General features: G+C 42.9%; 1 protein-coding gene across 5 annotated transcripts in view; it reads left to right on the top strand.

Annotated features, from left to right (window-relative positions):
- FRYL (FRY like transcription coactivator) overlaps positions 1–22,434 on the top strand; it is a 285,628-nt gene that overhangs the window by 55,176 nt on the left and 208,018 nt on the right. For 2 of the 5 annotated variants that reach the window (XM_066573096.1, XM_066573098.1), the window contains exon 1: positions 13,115–13,385. The exons of 1 other annotated variant lie outside the window; for it this stretch is intronic. In XM_066573096.1, coding sequence (XP_066429193.1) covers positions 13,184–13,385 — 202 coding nt within the window. In that variant the 5' untranslated portion in view covers positions 13,115–13,183. Of the gene's footprint in view, positions 1–13,114; positions 13,386–22,434 lie in introns of those variants that run through there. 2 more of the 5 variants (XM_066573097.1, XM_066573100.1) reach the window with 1 other exon arrangement.

Raw genomic sequence — 22,434 nt, forward strand, 5'->3', positions numbered from 1 at the left:
CATTGATTCCACTAATAGCGGGCTGGACGATCAGCTGGTCAGCGGGGATCCCGAGTGGTGGACCCTCCCGATCAACTATTGATGACCTATCCTGAAGATAGATCATCTATAGTAAATGCTCAGAAAACCGCTTTAACATCTTCCTGCCCAGCACCTTACTGTTATGTTGTGGCAACCGTGCATTTAATGCAAGTTGTCGTAATAGTAGGTCACAGTGATGGTGCTGGCACAGGAGTTGTGGTGGGTGCTGATTCAGTCAGCTCTTCACTCTAACAGCAGGGATCGATGATGACTACGATACCCGCAGTTTAACACCTTTAGATGTTGCAGTCACTTGAGAGCACAGCATCTAAGTGGTTTTATAGATGGTGGGGGCTCCTTATGTAAAACCACTTGCCCACCCTTGCAACACAACACAATGCCTGTTAGGGTTGGAGCCTTGCGTGACCACCAGAAGATCTGGTGTTCACCCATGGATGAGTGACACCTTCAGTATACTTTGTATATAAGGTAGATAAATTAGTAGATGAATGTCTTCTACTCCCTTTAACCCTTTCCAATCCAATTTGTATCCTGGTTTTCCTAGGGGGATTACTTTTTTCTGCCGTTATACAACGGCGCCATATGCTGGCTAAAGCCAGTACTGCATGAGGTAACACATTGGATAGGCTCCGACAGCAGAGAGGCTGGCAATATACAGTAAGAGAACCCTGATGGGATGTCTTCCAACATCAGAGCTGTACAGCCTTAAATCATAATGTCTTCACAGGTCAGACAGTGGATTGCAAAGGGTTAATGAATTCATTTGCCATCTATGTGATCTTATTTCACCATAACATTATGATTCTTGGGTTCTTGATGTCTTTTGGTCCTTCTGCTGCGTTGTTGTTTCCGTGGATGAGCTTGTGGTTGGATCTGGGTTGTCCGCTGCCCTCCAGCTGGATGTTTCTTCCAATGGGGATACTTTTCTAAGAGATTCTCTATGCTATTGTGGCATATACTGTAGATTTGTGAAGTCTGTGTACTCGGACTACTGCTGCACCCCCGGTGAACCGCCTTTATATTATTTGGGCTTGCTGTATACCTTGGTTACGTCGTCTCGCTTTTTCTAATTGGGGTTTTCAGTGTAACCCTGCCAGACTTAATACATTAAAATGCAGTAGTTTTGCATAGTACTACAGAAGTGATTAGGGGATTGCATGTTCAAGTCTCCTAACAGGACTAAAAGTTCAAAAAAATGTTTGATAAAGATTTTCGAAAAATGAAGACCTAAAATTTTAATTAAAAACAGAAAAAGAAAACAACAACTTTTTTTCCTTAGATTCTTGTAGTATGGCAAAAAATTAAACAACCCATACATAATTGGTATTGCTGCATTTGTAATGATCCATGTGATAAAAGAAACATGTTACTTGTCCCGCATGGTAAACAAAGTAATGAATACCAAACATTATGTAACTAGTTCCCAGTATATATGCCAGCTAGTATTACCTTCTTTCTGAAACGGTCATGTGACCTCATTGTGACTACCTGAGATATACCTGTCTTTGTGTGCTCAGTGTTTCCGCCAGCGTAATTCCTGTATTGTGAACTGATGGATTGTACCAGACAGGCTCTGCATGGTGGGACAGAAACTCCTGTCACAGTTACTGATGATGGTTGGAGGTTGCTATCACACAGTTATAACAGAGAAGATCACAGCTCATCTTCCTGACTGTATACTTTGTCTTTAGCTTATTTAGGAGAATATAGAAGGTAGTGATAATTACACTGTCCTCCCTGCAGGCAGAGATGGTATTGGCTCTAGCTGGTTATGTGACTCTGTGTTGATGTATCGTGGTAGAGCTAGCATAGCATAGAGGAGGTAAAGGGGATCAAGATAAGCATGACACAGGAGGCTGCACTGCATGGAAGTGGCTGCAGTACACATAGGAAACATCCAGAGTGTGACAGGCAATCAGATGAGGGGTGCAGGGATGGAAAAAATTTAGAAAAATTACAAAAAAATTCCATCTCGCCAACTACTTAGATATCAAAAGGGCAGTGCATGGAAGTGTTTGATCAACCGTAGACCAGTGGCACCAAGGGGAAAATCCAGCGCTGCTATTGATAGAGCAAGGAGTTTAGGGAAGTACCTTTTATTACAAAAATATGAAACATTAGGACATTGACCACAATACATCAAAAAATGTCAGGCTTGCTTGCGTTTCCATTGTGAACAGCACCCTTAGTTGTAGCAACTAAGTTAAAACGACAGAACAAACTTATATCACACCCGATATCACTAATTGGGGATCACATGAGTACAAAAGGTCACACCTTAATGGTAACACCCAAACCTCTGACGTCTGACAGTATGTGTCTGCATATGTTGTGCCAGCACTATATATTATGTGTACTGAAGGACACATGCCATGAGCAATGTAAATGTGTCACATCAGGAGGTGTTTAGTCACAAACAGTCATAGTGTGTTTTGCTTACCTCATTATAAAGTGATTATATGGCCCTAACGTTCCGTATTTTTAATATTCTTTTGTTCCACGAGTGGCTGAGATTTCATCTTGGTGCTAATGGGGAAAAAAATGTGTTTTTGCCAGAGTGGCCCTTTCATTGTATGTTATTTGGACATTAATGACTCCACTCAGCCCATCAAGCATACAGTAAAGGCCCTTTTACACGCAATGCTTATCGTTTGGACGTCTGAACAAATTAACAACTTTTTTGCATACAATGCAAAGTGGAGGAAAAATCATAGCATGCTCCATTTTCGTGCGGCGTCTGTACAGGCTACTTCCATTGAAGTCAATGGAAGCCATTCCGACCACTGCCCGTCCTCAATTAACATTGTGGACAGGTTGTGGATTCCGTGTCATTGCCTAGCAACAGCAGGGGAAAAATAATCATAAAAAAAAAAATCTACTGCGTATGTCCAATAGCGGCTTACTGGTCCATTTGCAGTACAGATAAAGAAGCGAAATGAGAGGTAAGCCGGCTGCGGTCAGGCCGGATTCCACTGCGGGCTCCCGCAACCTAATTGTGTGAAATCCTCTCTATTTTCTCATTAGCTATGTAAATGCTATATATGTCGTTTACTCGGGGTCGGCGAGTGTTTATGCGAGGGATCTCTGGCGGGCAGGTTTTTATTCAGCATGAAGAAAATCAATTGTCTTCTGTCGGCATGAGTAAACAGGTAGTCATTAAGTTTAGCAAGGCAAACAATCACCTCTCCCTCCAGTCTTTAAGTCTTTCAAACGACTGAACGAATGCCATTTAAATGAAAAGCCAACTACCTAACGACTATTTGTATGCAGGCTGAAACTCAGCGACAATGGATCGAATAGTGCACGATGGCTTTGCATTTACACGTAGCGATTATCGCTCACTTTCGCTCGTTAGAATGAATTTCGAGTGATAATCGTTGCGTGTAAAAGAGCCTTACAGTAACAGAACGCCATTAGGACCCCACCAGTTGGCAGATCGGTTCATCCGCACGTCTCTTTGTACTATAAAGCAGCTTGTATTGTCTGAACTAACGTCTGTCCCACAGATTATGGTGTCCCAGCTTCCAGCCTGTTTGTGGGAGTCAGTTGGTGATAGCACAATTATTAACGTCAAATCATCCATTGTTCACACGGCCTTCTCTTCGCCTTTAAAAAAATATGTAAATTTGGATCTTCCTGGAATTGCTCGCTAATACTGCGCTAATTACAATCGGACAAAAGGGAAGATTTTGCTTTGATTGTTCAGTGGTGTCCTCTTTTGTGAGGATTTACATCCAGCCTTTCATCAATGAGAATATAGTTAATGACTTGACGGGATAAGTGGAAGCTACTAATGACATCGGGCCTCATGTATGTTTCATTAGTTGGAATAGCAAGAGTATAAATGAAAAACTTGTCCCCCCCCCTTCCCCACCCATTGTTATACTTCTACCAAACCATAATAATTAGCTTGTGTGTTGTCTGGCTCGTCTGCTGAATATTTAATGAAGGATGTGTTTTGTCTGCCCGCTGTATCATATTGAAGGGATCATTAGCTTTAAATAATATGGTTGATATAAAGGAGTGCGTGTACGGATGTAGCAGGCATTAACATGACTGTCGCATAATGACAACTACAATGGAGTACAATGCTGTAAACGTGAATTATCAGAAAGCGTAAAATGTCAGGTTTGCTACATCTGATGTAAACAAACTCACAAATATAGTGTTACACGTTAGTCCGAGTGCCGATCTTGTGGTCCAATACTGTATTTTTGTACGTACAACTTGGGTCCTTTTTTGTTAATGTATGCTTCATGTGAACTTGACTGCTGCCATTGAAGACGATGGAAGACGTCGCGGAAGGTTTGCGAATTCCACGTCATCGCCTAAAAAAAAAAATCTGTACTGTGCATGTCTGGTGAGCCACGTGGACCATCTGCAGTACAGATGAAGATGCAAGAAAGCAGGTACGCATGGTCATCGCACCTGTCAGGGACAGATTTTGCATGCGGAATACGGCTCTGCCATATGCTTGCGTCCTTACAGTGCTTGGAGCTCCTTTTTCCCGATAGTTCTAGTACTGTAAAAAAGTAGCATGGAAGACATTATACAGCAGTACTGAGCAGTGTAGATGTGATTTCAGTAGCAATGAAACAGTAAACACTCCTTTTAGACTTCTATGGGAAGCATCATCCTCTCCACTTCCTGTTCTCTGTCTTACGGTGCCTTTAGACAGAACGATTATTCAAATAAATCGTCCAAACGAGTGAAAATCAAGGATAATCGTTCAATCTAAGTGCGTGCCAACGACTGAACGTGAACGCTAATCGTTCGCTTTTCACGCATCCCTTTTATGCAGGCATAAAAACATAATTGGCTCGTTCGGTTTTAACTACGCTAATTCAGTCGTTTTAAGTCATTTATACAGCAAAATTGAAAGACTGAAGGATTTCTTGTTTGAACGAGCCAGGAATGTATCTGCCTGTAAATCAGGTTGCACGAGCGAACACGCTAACCGTGACTTCATTCGCTTGTTCAAACTATCAATTGGCTTGTCTGAAAGTACACTTCCTAGATAGAGATGTCCTTAACACGACAACAGGCAGAGGACAGCATAGTAGAAGGAAGGGAGACCTCTAGTGGCCAGCACTTTAGGGGGATTTTTAAGCACAAAAATGTAATTTTCAGTAAATAAAGGGATTTGTACTTATGTTAGTTATCACTTTAACTTTCACTTTAGCACAAATTTATTGAAAAGTCAGTGCGTGTTTGAATGATGGAGCACTCACTGCCTGCATCCACCACTGCCGGAGCTTACCGCATACTGGTATAGTAATGAAATCCATCCATTAGGTGATAAATGTGTTATTACCTGCCAGGTAAGGCGAAGATATGTGTTCAAATGCTTGAAGGTGGAGGCCGCACGGGCAGAGACTATACAGCTGACCTAAACACATGGCTCCCCAACAAAGTTCTCTGTGCCACAAGTTGTATATTTATAAACCTGCAATAGAAAATGTCCCCTAGCGAATACGGAAAATCAATAACTTTATTATCAATACCTAAAATTATTTAAAAAGGCATAAGACACTCGCAGAAAGGGCCGGATATGTGGTACGTTACAAGTCCAAACCAAGAACTCCAAACACAACTCTCGTACAGTATGTAGAATCTGCATTTCCAACCTAATTAATATATATAAACCTCATATATATACATGTCCACGGGCACGCACCGATTCCCAGTGCAGAATCCCGCAGCCGTTTTCAGCCGTGCCTTCAGACTTGAGGCCAAAAAAGACATTTACTCACCCGTCCGGACGTGGGTCTCCTCCGTCTCGGACAAATCTTCTTTCTTCTGCCCGGTGGATGCATCCAGACGGTGTGCTGTGCGCATGTGCCATTTAAAAAAAAAAATCTCCTTCTTTCCCGCGGCACAGCCATAGTGTCATCCACGGCTGTGTCACAGATCGGATTGACTTCAATGGAAGTCATGGCAGCTGTCCGTGTGGGAAAACCGCTGAAAATGGAGCATGTTGCAGTTGTTTTCCCGCATGAGCGACCCGCATGCCGGAGGAAAATGACACCCGCAGGTATTTAATTACAATAATTCCAGTAATTACAGTATAATAAATACAGTAATTCCCTATGGGCGCGAATCGCACACGTGGGGGACCCGCACAGATTCTTTTAAAGTGACATTTTGCCGTGGACATGAGGCCGTATACATGTAAATAAATCTATAAATACAGTATATAAACATCCAATAGTTAAAAAGTGTCAAGAATACCAATAAAGTACGTAAAGTAAAGTGCAAAGTGCCACATGTGCTCCCCAAGTGCATGCGAAAGAGAAACATGCAAATATGCATAATGATCATGACATTAAGGGCTGTCTCACACGAGTGTGTTGGTGTATCAGTCTCCCATAGGCGGCCATGTTGCCGCTCATACGATTTGTTTGAAAACTGCACGCAATAGAAATACCACCATGCACTATCTTAGCACGTATTATGCATGCATATACACCAACATAGTGCATGGCGATTGGCGGCGCACAGCAATAATGCAAGGTCACTATGTATCCTCCACCAACACTGGGTACTTTACTTTACATAAAATTGCATAAATGTGCTAGAAAAATTGTCACTCGCGCCATGCGCCATATTTATAGTTGAACTGACTATGGGAACCCATGAAAGCTCTGATATTTCTGTTTTATTTTCCATGACTACGCCATTCTATGCTCCAAGTATAGTGGAAACAAATGGTACCAGGGCTGTGGAGTCGGCAGGCCAAACCTAATTCTAGATTTTCCCAGACTCCTTCATATATGATTCATGGTTGAAGTGATACATTTACTGTATAACATAGTAACCTCAGGCTTTACATCACCATTAGGATAAATGATAATCAAGCTATTCATATAGAACATAAAATATAGGTATTGGAATACAATTTCAGAACACAAAACTTCTCCAACTCCACGACTCCGACTCCACAGCCCGGAGGAACCCTTGTCAAACTGACGCCAAAGTTGTGTCCATGTAACTAAGGACAGTGAATCGTTCTGTTCAGGGCCCCTGGCACAATGCTGTTTTCAGTACCTATGATGGGACCTTCGGTATTAGTGTATCTTGATGCCACCAGGAAGTCCTCGTGGTGCCAAGATTGACAGGTGCGGTGGCGTCAAGATACACTAATACCGGGACCTTCATCTGGAATGCAGCTAATTATGAAGTACTGATATTTCAGGTCTGAATTGTATGCAAATAAGGGAGATGGAACAATACTTCTGCTGCGCCACCTATTGGATGGCAGCATTCCTGCAAATCAATGTCAGACTCTTTAAACAGATCTATAGAACAATGATTGGGAATTGAAAACCAAGCCAGAATCCATACACAGGCAGCTGTTTCGGGGTTTTTGCCCCTCATCAGTGTGCAGCAGGACCCTGGCTTGGCTAGTGAGAGGCCTGTGACGGGGGTCGGGAGGGGTAACATCACTCCTTGGGGAGAGCAGCTAGAAGAGTGGAATGGAGCATGTATAGTCGACAAAAATTAGTGTTTTGTAAGACCAGAACTTCACTCCTTACTTATTTGCTAGTTTTGATCCTCCTACAGGAGGTGATGATTAAGCAGTCCACAACACTTTACACTTTGTTGCCCCGATCGCTTCTTTTTGGGCCGCTCCTTACATGCCAAATGCTTTTGGCTTAATAAACATGTTTTGAATGATGCAAGAACTTTGTGCTTAAGAAACTTCATCATCTGGGAGGATGCTGACAGACGACGGCCGCACATTGTGCCTCTTCAGCCTTTCTGAATTCACTTAGTGGTTCATGTTCTGAGACTCTGTTTTCTGCTTCATATGGTAGAATCCAACGTGAATTTCCATATAAAACCACACAAGTCGTCCACGGTTTTAACACTGGTTCCTCCACGGAGTTGAATTTTTACTTCTGCCGATCGGCACACGGATTTTTAACCTCATTCAATGGGGATTGTCCGCCCGTGGTAATACCAATGCAGATTCCTGGTCAAGAAGTGAAATTTCATCCCTTTTTTCTTTCTGTGATCGGGTCAGATTCCGCATGTGGGAGCCCGCAACAGAGTCCGACCCTTGCCGGAGACAGTGCTTACCTGTCTGGGTCTTTACTGCGGATGTGTGCGAAAGGGCCGGCCACCGCACATGTGCAGTAGAGATTAAAAAAAAAAAAATCTTTCTTTCCCACAGAATCCATGGCCCTTCCGAAATTCAATTGAGTTCCACGAAACCGTCCGTGCGGGAACCGCAGCAAAATGGAGTATGCTGCAATTTGTTTTCTGAACCAAATGGTCCACAAAACAAATGCGCATGCTGTATTTCAGCTGCGGGCGCCCATGTCTTCCTATCAGTGGCTTGAACTGTGGATCATCCCCCGCGCAGATTCCACAATTCAGATATGCCCGTGGACATTGGGCCTAACAGCCAGCGCTCTTTATGTCGGCGTAAACTGATAAACGCGAACCTCACTATTTTCGTTAATCATTCAATCGCGGCCTCGCGTGTAAACGTAACTGTTTATCGTTCAGGTTCGCTCATTTGTGCAATAATCATTCTGTGTAAACACAGCATCACACTTCTGACAGCTCCCCTGTATCATTGTTTGCTTTACCAAATAGTGGCTTTATTGCTGCGCTCCGCCCGCACATAGTGGCTTTATTGCTGCCCTCCGCCCGCACATAGTGGCTTTATTGCTGCGCTCCGCCCGCACATAGTGGCTTTATTGCTGCGCTCCGCCCGCACATAGTGGCTTTATTGCTGCGCTCCGCCCGCACATAGTGGCTTTATTGCTGCGCTCCGCCCGCACATAGTGGCTTTATTGCTGCGCTCCGTCCGCACATAGTGGCTTTATTGCTGTGCTCCGTCCGCACATAGTGGCTTTATTGCTGTGCTCCGTCCGCACATAGTGGCTTTATTGCTGCGCTCCGCCCGCACATAGTGGCTTTATTGCTGCGCTTCGCCCGCACATAGTGGCCTTATTGCTGCGCTCCGCCCGCGCATAGTGGCCTTATTGCTGCGCTCCGCCCGCGCATAGTGGCCTTATTGCTGCGCTCCGCCCGCGCATAGTGGCTTTATTGCTGCGCTCCGCCCGTGCATAGTGGCTATATTGCTGCACTCCGCCCGCGCATAGTGGCTATATTGCTGCGCTCCGCCCGCGCATAGTGGCTATATTGCTGCGCTCCGCCCACGCATAGTGGCTATATTGCTGCGCTCCGCCCACGCATAGTGGCTATATTGCTGCGCTCCGCCCACGCATAGTGGCTATATTGCTGCGCTCCGCCCACGCATAGTGGCTATATTGCTGCGCTCCGCCCACGCATAGTGGCTATATTGCTTCGCTCCGCCCACGCATAGTGGCTATATTGCTGCGCTCCGCCCACGCATAGTGGCTATATTGCTGCGCTCCGCCCACGCATAGTGGCTATATTGCTGCGCTCCGCCCACGCATAGTGGCTATATTGCTGCGCTCCGCCCACGCATAGTGGCTATATTGCTGCGCTCCGCCCACGCATAGTGGCTATATTGCTGCGCTCCGCCCACGCATAGTGGCTATATTGCTGCGCTCCGCCCACGCATAGTGGCTATATTGCTGCGCTCCGCCCGCACGTAGCCGCTTCATTGCTGCGCTCTGTCCGCACATAGCGGCTTCATTGCTGCGCTCTGTCTGCACATAGTGGCTTTATTGCTGCGCTCCGCCCGCACGTAGCCGCTTCATTGCTGCGCTCTGTCCGCACATAGTGGCTTCATTGCTGCACTCCGCCCGCACATAGTGGCTTTTTTTGCTGCGCTGCATCCGCACGGGCTGACTACCTTCAAGTAAAGCTCTTTAGTTGGGAAATAACAAAGTATTAAAGTTGTAATAGAACCCTGTTTTTTGTGTGGTGAGCCTTTATTCGCTCTCCTAATGCAGCCAACAATGTAAACACGAGAGGTTTATCGTCTGGTTGTCCTGTCTGGGCCGGGTGTTTATCTGTATACATCACTAATGGAATGGCATTTTTATGTATACTTTTAGCATGGAAATACATCATTCTTTCTAAACTTCACAAATGTAATCAAGAGTGTTTATATATAAAAATATGTAGAACAGACCAGAGGAGACAATGCACACATACATAACTACATGTGCATGGACGTAGCCATGGCAACAAGACAGAAACGATCTATAGTTTTACTCTGCTGAGTTCTGATGATTTGATTTAGTGAAAGGACCGTATTAGAGATGTAGTTCCTCTCCAGTCCTGTCGCATGTACATTAACACGTGGAGGGAGAGTTACTGAGACGGACTTCTTACATGCTGTAAAGAGTACAATGGGATGAAGAACGTCCAACGCAGTAAGAGGCAGTAGCCCCTTAATACATTTGTGGCACATGGACAGCCTGATGATGCTCCTGTCTGATAATGCCAGCTATGAGCTGATGCAGGTCTCTGCCATAGATTAAGCCATGCTCTGGTGTAAATTATAGTTAGGCTAGGATTCTATGGCAACTTTGGTTGAAGTGTTGCATTGCGATGTCACATGTAGGCCGGTTTCACACAGCCGAGAAAATCATGTGAGATTTGCGCCTAGATGCACAAATCTTGTGCGAATGTGATCTCCATACTGTTGAATGGAGTCATATACATGAGTCCTATAATCGTGGCATGCTGTAACTTGTTGCGCGCCTCGGAACACATCGTTCATTGGGACCTTTAATGCCTCACGTGGTTCTCGCATGCAAGTGCAATGCAAGGTTTCCCACTTCTGATCCTCTGTCGCTTGTTAAACTCACATCGCATCCACGGGTAAATTGCATGTTCCCTAGTGTGATATCTAGACAAGTTTCACGGCTCGACACTGCGCTCGCCTGTCTGTAGGTGATCTTAAAACGGAACTTAAAAAATAAAGTTAAAACGGCTTAAAGGGGTTGTCTCGCGCCGAAACGGGGTTTTTTTTTTTTCCATAGGCCCCCCGTTCGGCGCAGGACAACCCCAAAGGATGTGTTAAAAAAAAATTTTTATTACGTACCCGAATCCTCGCTCTGCGACGTCTTCCTTCTTCTTCCTTCACCAAGATGGGCGCCAGGATCTTCACCCACGATGCACCGTGGGTCTTCTCCCATGGTGCACAGTCGGCTCTGTGCGCTCCATTGCCGATTCCAGCCTCCTGATTGGCTGGAATCGGCACACGTGACGGAGCGGAGCTACGAGGACCAGCTCTCCGGCACGAGCGGCCCCATTCACCAGGAAGAAGACCGCACAGCGCTAGCGCGTCTAAAAAAGCAAGAAGACATCAGAATTAGACGGATCCATGGCGACGGGGACGCCAGCAACGGAGCAGGTAAGTGAATAACTTCTGTATGGCTCATATTTAATGCACGATGTATATTACAAAGTGCATTAATATGGCCATACAGAAGTGTATAACCCCACTTGCTGCCGCGGGACAACCCCTTTAAAATAAATAAAAATGGAAAACTCTCCTATCCCGGCGTCTCTCCGGCCAGTGTTGCAGCCTTGGCGCCCACTGCATAGAACCCATTAACAGCAGTGGGTAGTCACGTGCCATTCATTGTGCATGTGACGGCTCAGCCACTCGCAAGCTTCAGCGGCCATAGAAGAATCGCCACTGAGGAGGGTGTACTGAGCAAAAAGAATATGAGAAGTAAAACCCTTCTGTGCGTTTCTCATATAAAAAATAAAAGGTAAACATAACTGGTATCGCCGCCTCCATAAAAGTCCGACCTAACAAAACATACAGTTGTAAGAAGTAAAAAAAACCTCAGAATTGCGCTTTTTTTTTGGACACCATCCCTCCTTTAAAAAAAATTTAAAAAAATAAAAAAGGAACAAAAAGCAATCAAAAAGTTGTGTGCACCCCAAAATGCAACCAATTAAAAACTACTGGGCAACCTGCAAAAATAACCCCCCCCACGCAACTGGAAAAATACGTTGTGGGTTTCAGAATTTGGTAACAGAAGGCTTTTAAAAAAAAATTTTTTTTTTTTAAAGGTTCTTATTTTTAAAATGTAATACATAAACTATATAAACTTTTTTTTTTTGCTACATTTGTACCAACCCACAGAATAAACGGAACTTTTTTACTGCACTGTGTGCATCTAAGAAGCAGAATCCAAAAAAGTATGCTAATGTGTGTTTTTTTGTTTTTTTTTCCTTTTCACCCCACATTAAAAAGTTTTCTAAGTTATTATATGGTATATTAAATATTACTACTAAAAAAAATTCTGTATATTCCTCGTCCCGCAAAAAGCACGCCTGTTTTGTTAACAGAAGAAAATGAGTTAAAGCTCTTGAAAAGTGAGGGTGAAAAAAACAAAAAGGAGAATTTTTGAAAAATTTAGAAAAGTTTAGAAGAAACCACAAAAACGAACCACTAAAGTGCGTCTGTCTGTTTTGACCAATTTGCATTCATCCTAATCGTCGGACAACATTTCACCTTTTGCAATCAACATACCTTCTTATTACTTTTTTCCCCCCTCTTTGGAGCTACTGATATTTTGTTGCGTCCTAACGAGCGATCAATATCTCATACCTACTCTCTGACGTAGTAGCCATGAGTAAACCACATTCTTCGCTACTAATGAACAGTCTTCAGTCTAGGCATGATTTATCGGAGTGGTTTGATGGAACACATTCTCAGTTGCCATTCTTTTTGCTTCCTCATGCTTTAAGGCCTTAGAGGGAGCTGTATACCTACGGGTGTTCTCAGCCCATGTAGCCCTGTGTAGCAGATAAGACTTATCTTCTGCTACAGACTATGACTCCTCCCTTCTCGCTGCCTTCCTTGGTGGATTTATCTAACTCCAGTTAATAAGAAATTCATTTGGCACTTTGCCCTATGCAAGTTTCTAATGTGGTTCCTATGTACAGTATAGTGACTATACTTAATGAAGTCATAGTTGCAAGTTGTGCTTATTTTATGAGGGTGTTATATTGTGGTTTTATCAGTTTGTACAGTAAATAGTGTTGAGGATCTGCTTCATAGCAGCTGGTTATTGACCTGTTCACGGCTGGCACCACCCAGGTTTAGTAATGACATCACTATGCAAAGCAAGACTGGCGAGTCCACCTTAATGTTATTTCAAGGAAGCTGCTGTATACACCTCGCCGTGTCTGGAGACTTGTGCATTAGCTGTCAGGGATGTGATGGAATATGGAGTTTTTAAAAAGGGTTGTACCCTCCTCTGTTGCCGGTGAGGTGGTCTTGGACATAGGAGGCACCATGCGTGAAAATGCTCCTCGGCTTCTGAGGATGAGAAGGGTGAGCCTGCTGTCTTTTGGACAAACTATTGACGAGGACCATGAGGCTAATTTCCAAGTCCATCACCTGAACCGGCCGAGGTGGAGGCCTCTAGGTACGTTTCAGCGCTAACTTTGAAGACCATAATAGATGATTGTGTATAGGCTTGTTTTTTTAAATCTAGAATTATACTTGTTTTTGGTTTTTATATAGATTTATACTTCGTTTCTTGTACGTGTTTTTTGTGTGTTTTTGGCTTTTGTCCTCGTTTGGTATTAGAATTGTTTAGTTCTTTGTCTAGAATTGTACTTCTTACTCAAATTGCATTCAGATCCGAAGATTTCATTTATTAATCTCATATTCATTTTACTTTTCTATTTCCTTTTTACCTTTATTTTTGTTTTATGTTGTTTTTGTACTCCTGGCATTCTCTCATAAATTGCCCTTACAAAGCATTTGCGTGTAGAAGACAGGCAGATGAAGCAAGTGAGAAAAAAATACACCTTTTGTAAGCTCATCAATCAGTTGTATTTAAACAAGGCTCTGGGAGGGAAGTATTTGCTTTAGGTGGATTTTAAGATTGAGAGTTAGATGAACATTTAACACCCACATTATCTTTTTCTAGAATTGCAAATAAAGAAAAAAAAATTAAGGGTTGTGGCAACTTTTTGTAGTTGCTGCAACTGGTTGAGGGGGGGTGGGGGGAGGAGAAAACCCAAAAGTTAAGTTAAAGAAAATAGTAAAGGAGGTCACATGGAAAGTGCCAAAAAAAGGAAGCTGTTTATACCTATAGCCACATGGGGCAGTTTTATGTTTGCAGTGGTAGGTGGCTTTCATTACAAAGAACCATGGAGTTACGACCCAATGACCATGAGAAGACTCATGGTGGTTTAGGCTACCCTACACTGAGACAAGTCACTGGATTGTACAAAGGACAATTGTTTGGAAGCTTTTACACAGAGCAGTTATGATTCATTAGTTGTTCGCCAAGATATCACCTTTAGATGGGATCTCCATGCAAATACATTCGCAGGTTGTTCAAATACGAACAACTGTGACTTTTATACCAGACTACCTTTGGTCAACGGCAACTATCTTTTAGGTGAGCATACAAAGCAACGAATTCTCACTGGTCGCCCTGTTGGTGGATGTGTTTACACAGAACAACTGTTTGCATTTGTGGTTTGGCGTGATTATTCGGATGATGGCCGTCCTGTGTAAAACCACCCTTAGGATATGCCGACACGGGGCGGATTTGCCACAGATTTTCCATGTGGACTTTTGGGAGGGGGCTGGGGGGGTGGAATGTTTACGGCGTTCACCATTAGGTAAAAGTAACATGATAGTTTTCTCATCTGGACCGGCACGATCGCTGCAATACCAAGTTTATAGGAGTGTTTCTATTTTTATTACTTTTGCACAATAAAACCACGTTTTTTAAGAAGAGCAATTTGAATCCGTATGGCCACATTGTTAGACCCATAACATTTTTATTTTACCAGTAACTGAGCTATTTGAGGGCTTGTTTTTTGTGGGAAGAGTTGCAGTTTTTATTGGTACCGTTTTGAAGTATATATGACCTTTAGATTGCTTTCTATTGTGTTTTTTGGCAAGGAGAACAAAAGAAAAATAGAAATTCTGGCATTATTTCTGAAAATTCTTTTTACGAGGTTCACCGTGTGTGATAAATAACATAATATTATCAGTTTGGGTTGTTGTGAATGCCGTAATACCTAATGTGTGTTGCTTTTCCAAATTATTTTAGTATTTTATCTATTTTAAAAAGGGTTTTTGTGAGAAGAAAATGTTTATTTTTTTTTTTTAACTGGATTTCCTTCCCTTAAATGTAATCTTATTGAATTTTCTTTTACACTTATTGAAAGCGACTTGAAGATGCAATCATTCGATGATTAGGATAGTACACTGCATTACTTATGTAGTGCATTTTACTAAGCTATGACAGCAGCCTATTAGGCTCTACCAGAGGCGGAGCCTAATAGGCTGAGTTACATAGCAAACATGGAGGCCTTTGTCAGGCTTCCGGCTGTCATTGGTATTTTTGAATTATACTGTGGGGTGTCGATGGGTGACAGAAGTATTCCCCTATTATCTGCTTACATGCTGCAGTTGATATTTAGTGCGGCCAGGGTCTGAGGTTTCTCCATATGCATTTGGCCGTTAGAGCCAGAGCCTTTATCAGGATTCCGACTGTCATGGGAACCCCTTAGTACCTTGCCATCACACTGTGGGTGCCGGTAGGTAGCCTCTTCCCCATGTCATCTGCTTACATGCTGCAGTTGCTATTGATTGTGACATGTCAGGAGTGAGGTTTCTCCTCTTTTGCTGGTTAGAGCAGGAGCCTGGCTGTCAGTAGTCAACCAAGCCACTACCTTAAAAAGATGTGGGTGCAAGTTTAAAGACAATTAGTGAGTTCAGTAAAAAGGCGTATTTGCTGTCACTGAGGGGTTAAACAAAACTAGAGAAAGGACAAAAGAAAATAGGAGGAAACAAAGGGGTGACAGAGAGACAATGGGGGCAAGAAGTATTGGGAAGGTGTAGGAGAGAGGAGGTGAAGGAGCCAGCGGCATGAAAGTCCCCGCCCCGCCATTATGTCGTGTAATACTCAGAAGCGCTAACGCATCAGATGGTGAAATCCGGGTGTTTCCACAGATTCTTTCCACGCATACTAAAGTGATATAAATGCGTCTAATGCCTTTCCACTAGGAGTTCCTCCATCTGCATTCTGTGAGCCATTCGCACCATGAAGGTGCTGAACTTCATCTCCAGCACCTAGGGATTACCATTCTCACAACTGCAAGGATATGGAAGAAACCCCTCCTTAACTGTGTTTAGTACCCGTGGCCCAGAGAAAGCGCAGTATACCTCCAAAATCTGCTCCCAAAATACTCAAGTTTATTCTATCATCACTAACTTTAAAGGGGTATAACAGGTGGGTAGAGGATAACTTGCTGATTGGTGGGATTCTCGCCGCTGAGACCTCTACCGATCCCATGTGTCCCATCGTCCTGTCACTGCGGGGGTCGCTTCTTCTCCAGCAGTGATGTCACTCTGAACGGTGCACTAGATGAGCATGCGCGGTCAGCGCTCCATTCATTTCAATGGGAGTGACGGAAATACCCAAGCGAGTACCGAGACCCCACCCCCCCACCCCAACGATCAGCAAGTTTTTCAGGTCCAGCCCCTATAAGTTTCTGCTTGTTCATGGTTTGTACACGCTGTACAGTAAACTGCCAATAAATGAATACCCTGCAGACCAGGATAGAATGCAGTTATCATTGATTCAACCCTTGTAGACTTATATGGCTTGTCAGATGTACTGTGTCCAGTGATAAAAGGTTTTTGCCTTCAAGTGGGGGGACTGCAGTACTGGACATAACCAATGGACAGGAGTGGCACTGTTTCTGGAAATAAACCAACCCTTTTGGAAGTGCTTGTCCAGAGAAAAAGGATGGAAAGTGTAACCCCCCCCCCCCCAAAAGAAAAGGCCTGTTCTCCTGATTCCTGGATACTTTGGTTTTGCTAGTACCTGGTCCTTCGCCGCTTCCTGTTGCCGTAAGGACGTCCCAACAAGAGGGACATATGATCACTGCAGCCAATCACTGGCTCGCTTTGGCAGGGAATAAATTCAGTAAGCACATGTCCCTGATGTTAGGACATTGTCGAGAGTAATGGGGGATCCAGTGAGGGGAGTATACCTTCTTTTACATTTTTTTAAATTATTCTTCTTGTTTTTTTGTTGTTTTTCATATTATTAAAGCGTTTTTCTGTTTTTATTTTCCTCTGGAGAACCCCTTCAATGTTGTAATCTTAGGTATGCATTATGGCTCTTTATGGAAGGCACACGTGTAGTGCCAAGACCGGGATAGGGTTCTGTCGGGGTGCAGCAGAGTTTGTACCAACTGGATTGACGCTTTCGAGCTGTGCTGTTGTAGAGAACTTTTATGAACCCCCCCAGACAGCTATGGTCAGCAACAAAGCTGTCCTGGACTGTATCAACCCAGAGGAGTCCCTGGAAGGCAAGATCATAAGACAGAGACTGACTGACTTTGGACATGTGCTAAGGGGCGAATTCACTGGAAAAAAAGATGCTACTTGAAATGGTCAGTGGTAAAAGGAAACAGGGAGGTCCCGTTGGCTGGACACCATCAAGAAGGACATGGAAATGGATGTCAGGTGATTGAAAGCAGACGTAGAGAATAGAGAAGCATGGAGAGGACCGGCCTATAGAGTATCCAAGAGTCGGGCATGACTGAACAGATAGAGCTTCTTAATGGATTGTATTCCATTCTATCGCATCAGTCTGAATACGGCCTACAAGGGCTTCCCTATATGGACAATTGAAGTGGCTTGAGGTAGAAGGTGTAGTTTGGTGCACCATGGACCTTGTGTGTGTGGAAATGGATCTTCTTGTTTCATAGCAATCAATCAGTGTTCAGGTTTCATTTTCTAAGGGTAGGGTGCCATGATGCAGTAACCACATGTGCCAGTGGATTTTCCGTGCGGACCCTAGGCATGGAAAATCTGTGGCATTTACAGTAGCTGCAAAGCAGAAGACATTTTCTAAATCTCATCCAAACGTGTCGAAAATCAAAATGTGAACAAAACCTGTGCGAATATCGACAAGCATTGCAGATTCTAAATCCGCCGCATGTCCATTTCTAGCACTGAATTTTTGGTGCGGATTCCCTCTTTTCTAATAAGGGGGTAAATTCCAAACCAAAATCTGTGTCGAGATGTGCACCAGAATTTGCACTGCGGATTTGCTGTGGAATGTCCGCTGCAAACACTCCGCAGCAAATTCCTGCCCTGGTCAAGATAGCCTAAGGGTGCCCATACATGATGCGGGTCTCTTCTAGTTTCTGGGCATCGGTGGGACTTGCCATTGTTTCAGTTGAGAGGTCTACGTAGCGCCTGGTAATCAGCAGAGGTCTGCGGCTTGTATGGAAGCCTTACCTACACAGGGGAAATACAAAATTGGCTCTAAGCAAATTATAAGGGGGGAGGGGCTCTTGTCTCCTCCATACACTGTATTGTGAATGGGCAGCTTGAGTCTTATTAGCTTTAAAATCAGTGGGATAAATTATACACATTCTTCCCACTGTGAAGTTTACTGTCGAGTCCCGCTGGCCTCCATCTGCTTTTACAAAGTTAGGTTACATAGAAAGTGATCAGTGGAAAGACTGATATGGTGAGACGCTTGAAGCAGCACACTGTTCCTGTAATATATAAAAAAATAATAATAAAAAAAAAATAAAAAAAAAAAAAATATATATATATATATATATATATATATATATATATATATATATACCAATACCATATAGTTAATCTAATTTCTATGATTACTCACTGTCAGCAGCTGGATGACATATATAGACTGTAGGTCAGGATGATATATATTGTTAAATGTATCGGAGTGCCAAAGTTTTCCCGCAGCGGAGAACTTCTTACTTTTCTATCACCTTGATTCGCCTTGACAGCCTACGCTTTTATTTGCGATGTCAGAAATATCTGCTGCTTCCTGCATGGGAAATCAGGCTCAAAATGGAAATTGAATTTATTTGTTAAAAAGCTGCATCCACAGAAAAAAACCTCTTTTGTTTACACTGTAAAAATCCATAAACTTAACTTCTTAATCCTGTGCAGTTTAAAAATGTGATGTGCGCATGAAAAAAAACTGAAAATGCAGATGAGCAAAAGCCTAGTGGGCCTGGCGAGAAATTGACTGGCTGATTACATCGACAGATTAAATTCTGTACTGGCAGAAATTTTGTCTATGGGCATTCCTTGCAGTATGTGCATATCTATCCATCGAATATCAAACTTATCAGTCTCTGTTCCATCATCAAAAGAGGAAAACTGTGGCCACAGCAACACCATATGTTAGTGCCTGCCACAGACTAAGAGGCGCATGGTATGCCATGTACTCCTATCCTTATCCCCCAAACCTCAGTCCCATTTCCTCACCCTTATTTTTTTAATCCCTATTCTCTGGTTGCTTTCCCAGTGCTGATGTTTATTTAGTGTGATTGTTCTTCAGTAAGAGTAACTAAATCTTGTAGATATGATAGCTTTAGTACATGATTTTATTGCATCCTCTAACATCAATTTAGAGACTATAAACTTTCATATTCCTCATCACTGGACTAATTATTTACTGTTATGCTCATCCCTCCCTGGTATTTATCTAAATGCTATTAATCCCCACATGTTTGTGCCCTCTTACCCTCTGTCTCTGGTATTTATTTAGTGCAAATTACCCTCCCATGTGATCATGTGTATATATATTAAATACGTCTTTAGATTTGTTCCATCCGCCCTGAGGAAGGACCCTGAGAGGTCTGAAAGCTCGCTATAACGTCATGTGTTTTTGTTAGCCATTAAAAGGTATCCTATCTACAAGATTACTTGGTTTCTCGTACTGAGAACATTCACACTTTGCTCTACTGGCTAACAGGGCACTAAACGTTTCATGTTTATTTAGTATTGTCACTGGAAGCCGCAACCAGCTTGGCATTGACTCAGCAGTTTTTATCAATGTCAGCCAATTATGGTGGTAGATTAATGTAGCATCTATCCACGCATCGCTGTGAAATCTATCTCCTGGGAAATGAACACATGGGCAGATGACCCCCACAATTCTGCCCTGAGAAGGCACAGTTTATTCGGGCATGCGCCAGTATCTGATCTCATGGTACAGCGCGAGATATCATAGCGATGCGTGGATGACATTTACTATATCATCTACGTCAGAGAAGGGTAGATGCGCGGACTTTGTGGCCTCACATGCAGCTAGCATTGACGATACACCCCTGCCACCGGACCGCTTTACTACGTTCACATGCCGCGGCAGCCTTTTTGAAAGTTCAAATTTTCCGGTATGCTTGCACCCATGGTCGGAGCAAAAGCATAGTTGGAAAGGGAGATCTTGCTCTAACCCTTTTATAACCAAGGGTCATTGATATGCTTGTGTCCAGGTCACATTCTGCAATTCTGGCATTCCCATATTCCAAAAAATCATAACTGTTTTTTTTTTGTTTTTTTTTGTTTTTTTGCGGGACGAGTTGTATTTTTTCAATGGTACCATTTAGTGGGGTGAAGCTAGAAAACCCCTTCACAATTGCACCTTTTTTTTTTTATAACAGCATTCATGGTACAGTAAAAATTTTATATGTTGTCTTTATTCTGTGAGTCAGTATATAGTTACATTATAATAATACTTTTACTTTTATTTTTTTTAAATTACCGTAATCAATAAAAAAAAAACATTTTAAAATGCTGTCACCATGACTTAACGCTTTGAGACATTCAAGTCCAGATTGGAACATTTAAATGCCACTATTAGAACTGACAGCAGTGTTTTAAAGGGTTAAGAGCCACAATTAGCGTTTTCTTTGATCATGCCTGTTGCAGGTGCCGTGTATGAAGCAGGTTTGGCTCCCGAGCCATAGAATTTGGTTGGCTATATACAGGCTAACTAAATAGGGTATGCACAGTTAAAACGTGTATAGTCACGTCATATGTGTTCTATCTTCCTTATTTGCATATTACCCAGAGGAGCATGAATGGCCTTATAAGTCTCCTCGCTCACCTTCTAGATGCTCTCCCTAAGGAGAAAAGATAGCATTCCTGATCCTAGTCATATATGTGTGACACAAAGTGGTTAATTTACTGCCGTTATTGGTTCACATTGATACAAACTATTGACTATGTAATTTTACATGCCATCCTTTGAGATGAATGGCCGTCTATGTAATACACAGAAGGTACGAGTCTGCTAGAAAGCCCTATGTTCTGGCTTGTAGAGATGAGTCCTGAGTAGTCTTCATGAGACAAACTCTTTAATATGGAGTCGACCTCGAATTGCTGATTTAGAAGAATATATTCTATTTTGGAGCATAGCTGCTTGGATTTGCATCCATTAAGAAGAGCGTTAGCCACTCGCATACATCCTTTAACCTTGCTTTTGTCCAAAAGGACATTGTAACAATGGGAGTGCATAATCTTGCAAAATGTCATTTTGTATCTGCAGGATTAGGACGTTATGGCATTGGAACGAAGCCTTTGTGACTGTACAAAGTCAAAACTGTACCCTGTCTATGGGGCCCTGTGGCTCTTCTGCATGCATTTCATCTAGAAGTACATGGTTCTCAACATACTCCATCAGACACTTATATAGATGTATCTCCCCTAGAACCGAACCTTCTGTGGCTTCTACTAGTAAATAATTAACATAACTGGTTAAATCCGGAGAGTATGGCAAGTTATTGCCCAAGTTTTTAATTACACTTCCCATAATTCCGCAGTCTTTATTGTGTTCCATACAGCTCTTATATCACATGAGTATACACAGTACCCTCTAGAAGTTTGCAAACACCGCATGGTTCAAACAGCCAATCTCTAGTTGGAAACATCTCTGGGAGGTTCTCCACCAAGAATGGAAATGATTACCAACCAAAAAAATGTAAAAGTTAATTCACAGCATACCAGGAGCGTGTATACAGGAAAGGGTGGATACTTCCAGGAGTACAGAACTTGAAGTTATTTCCAAAGTCAGGTGGCAGATTAACCCCTCGGTGATGGCCCTTTTACTGACCTCACTAATGGGCTTTAAACCCGCACTTACGTCTTTTTAAGGCAGTGGCTTGGCTGACGTCTGACGGCCAGGATCCTGCTCTAACTGTTAGCAGAAGATAAGCCTCCAATACTATCAGTTTAACTGCTTACATGCCCTAATCAATAGCAACTGCAGCATGTAAGCAGGAGAGGCGGCTCCTGCAAAGCGATCACAAGGTCTCATGGCAGCCAAAAGCCTGACAAAGGCCTGCATGTTTACCATGTAACTTGGCCTATTAGACCCCGTTTCCAGCAGAGTCTAATAGGCTGCTGTCACAAGCTTAGAATGCACTACATAAGAAATGCAGTTTATTATCCTAGCAATTGAACGATCACATCTTCAAGTCCCCTCGAAGGACTAAAAAATGGTGTCAAAGTCCAATTTAACGAAAAAAAACCTTTGTTTAAAAAATATGTATTTCTTCCCCACGAAAACCCATTTTAAATGGATAAAATAATAAAAAAAGCAACACCTAATAGGTATTACTGCATTCATAACCACTCAGACAATGAGAATATTGTATTTA

The sequence above is a fragment of the Eleutherodactylus coqui genome, chromosome 7, assembly GCF_035609145.1.
Source record: "Eleutherodactylus coqui strain aEleCoq1 chromosome 7, aEleCoq1.hap1, whole genome shotgun sequence".
NCBI classification, from domain to species: Eukaryota; Metazoa; Chordata; class Amphibia; order Anura; family Eleutherodactylidae; genus Eleutherodactylus; species Eleutherodactylus coqui.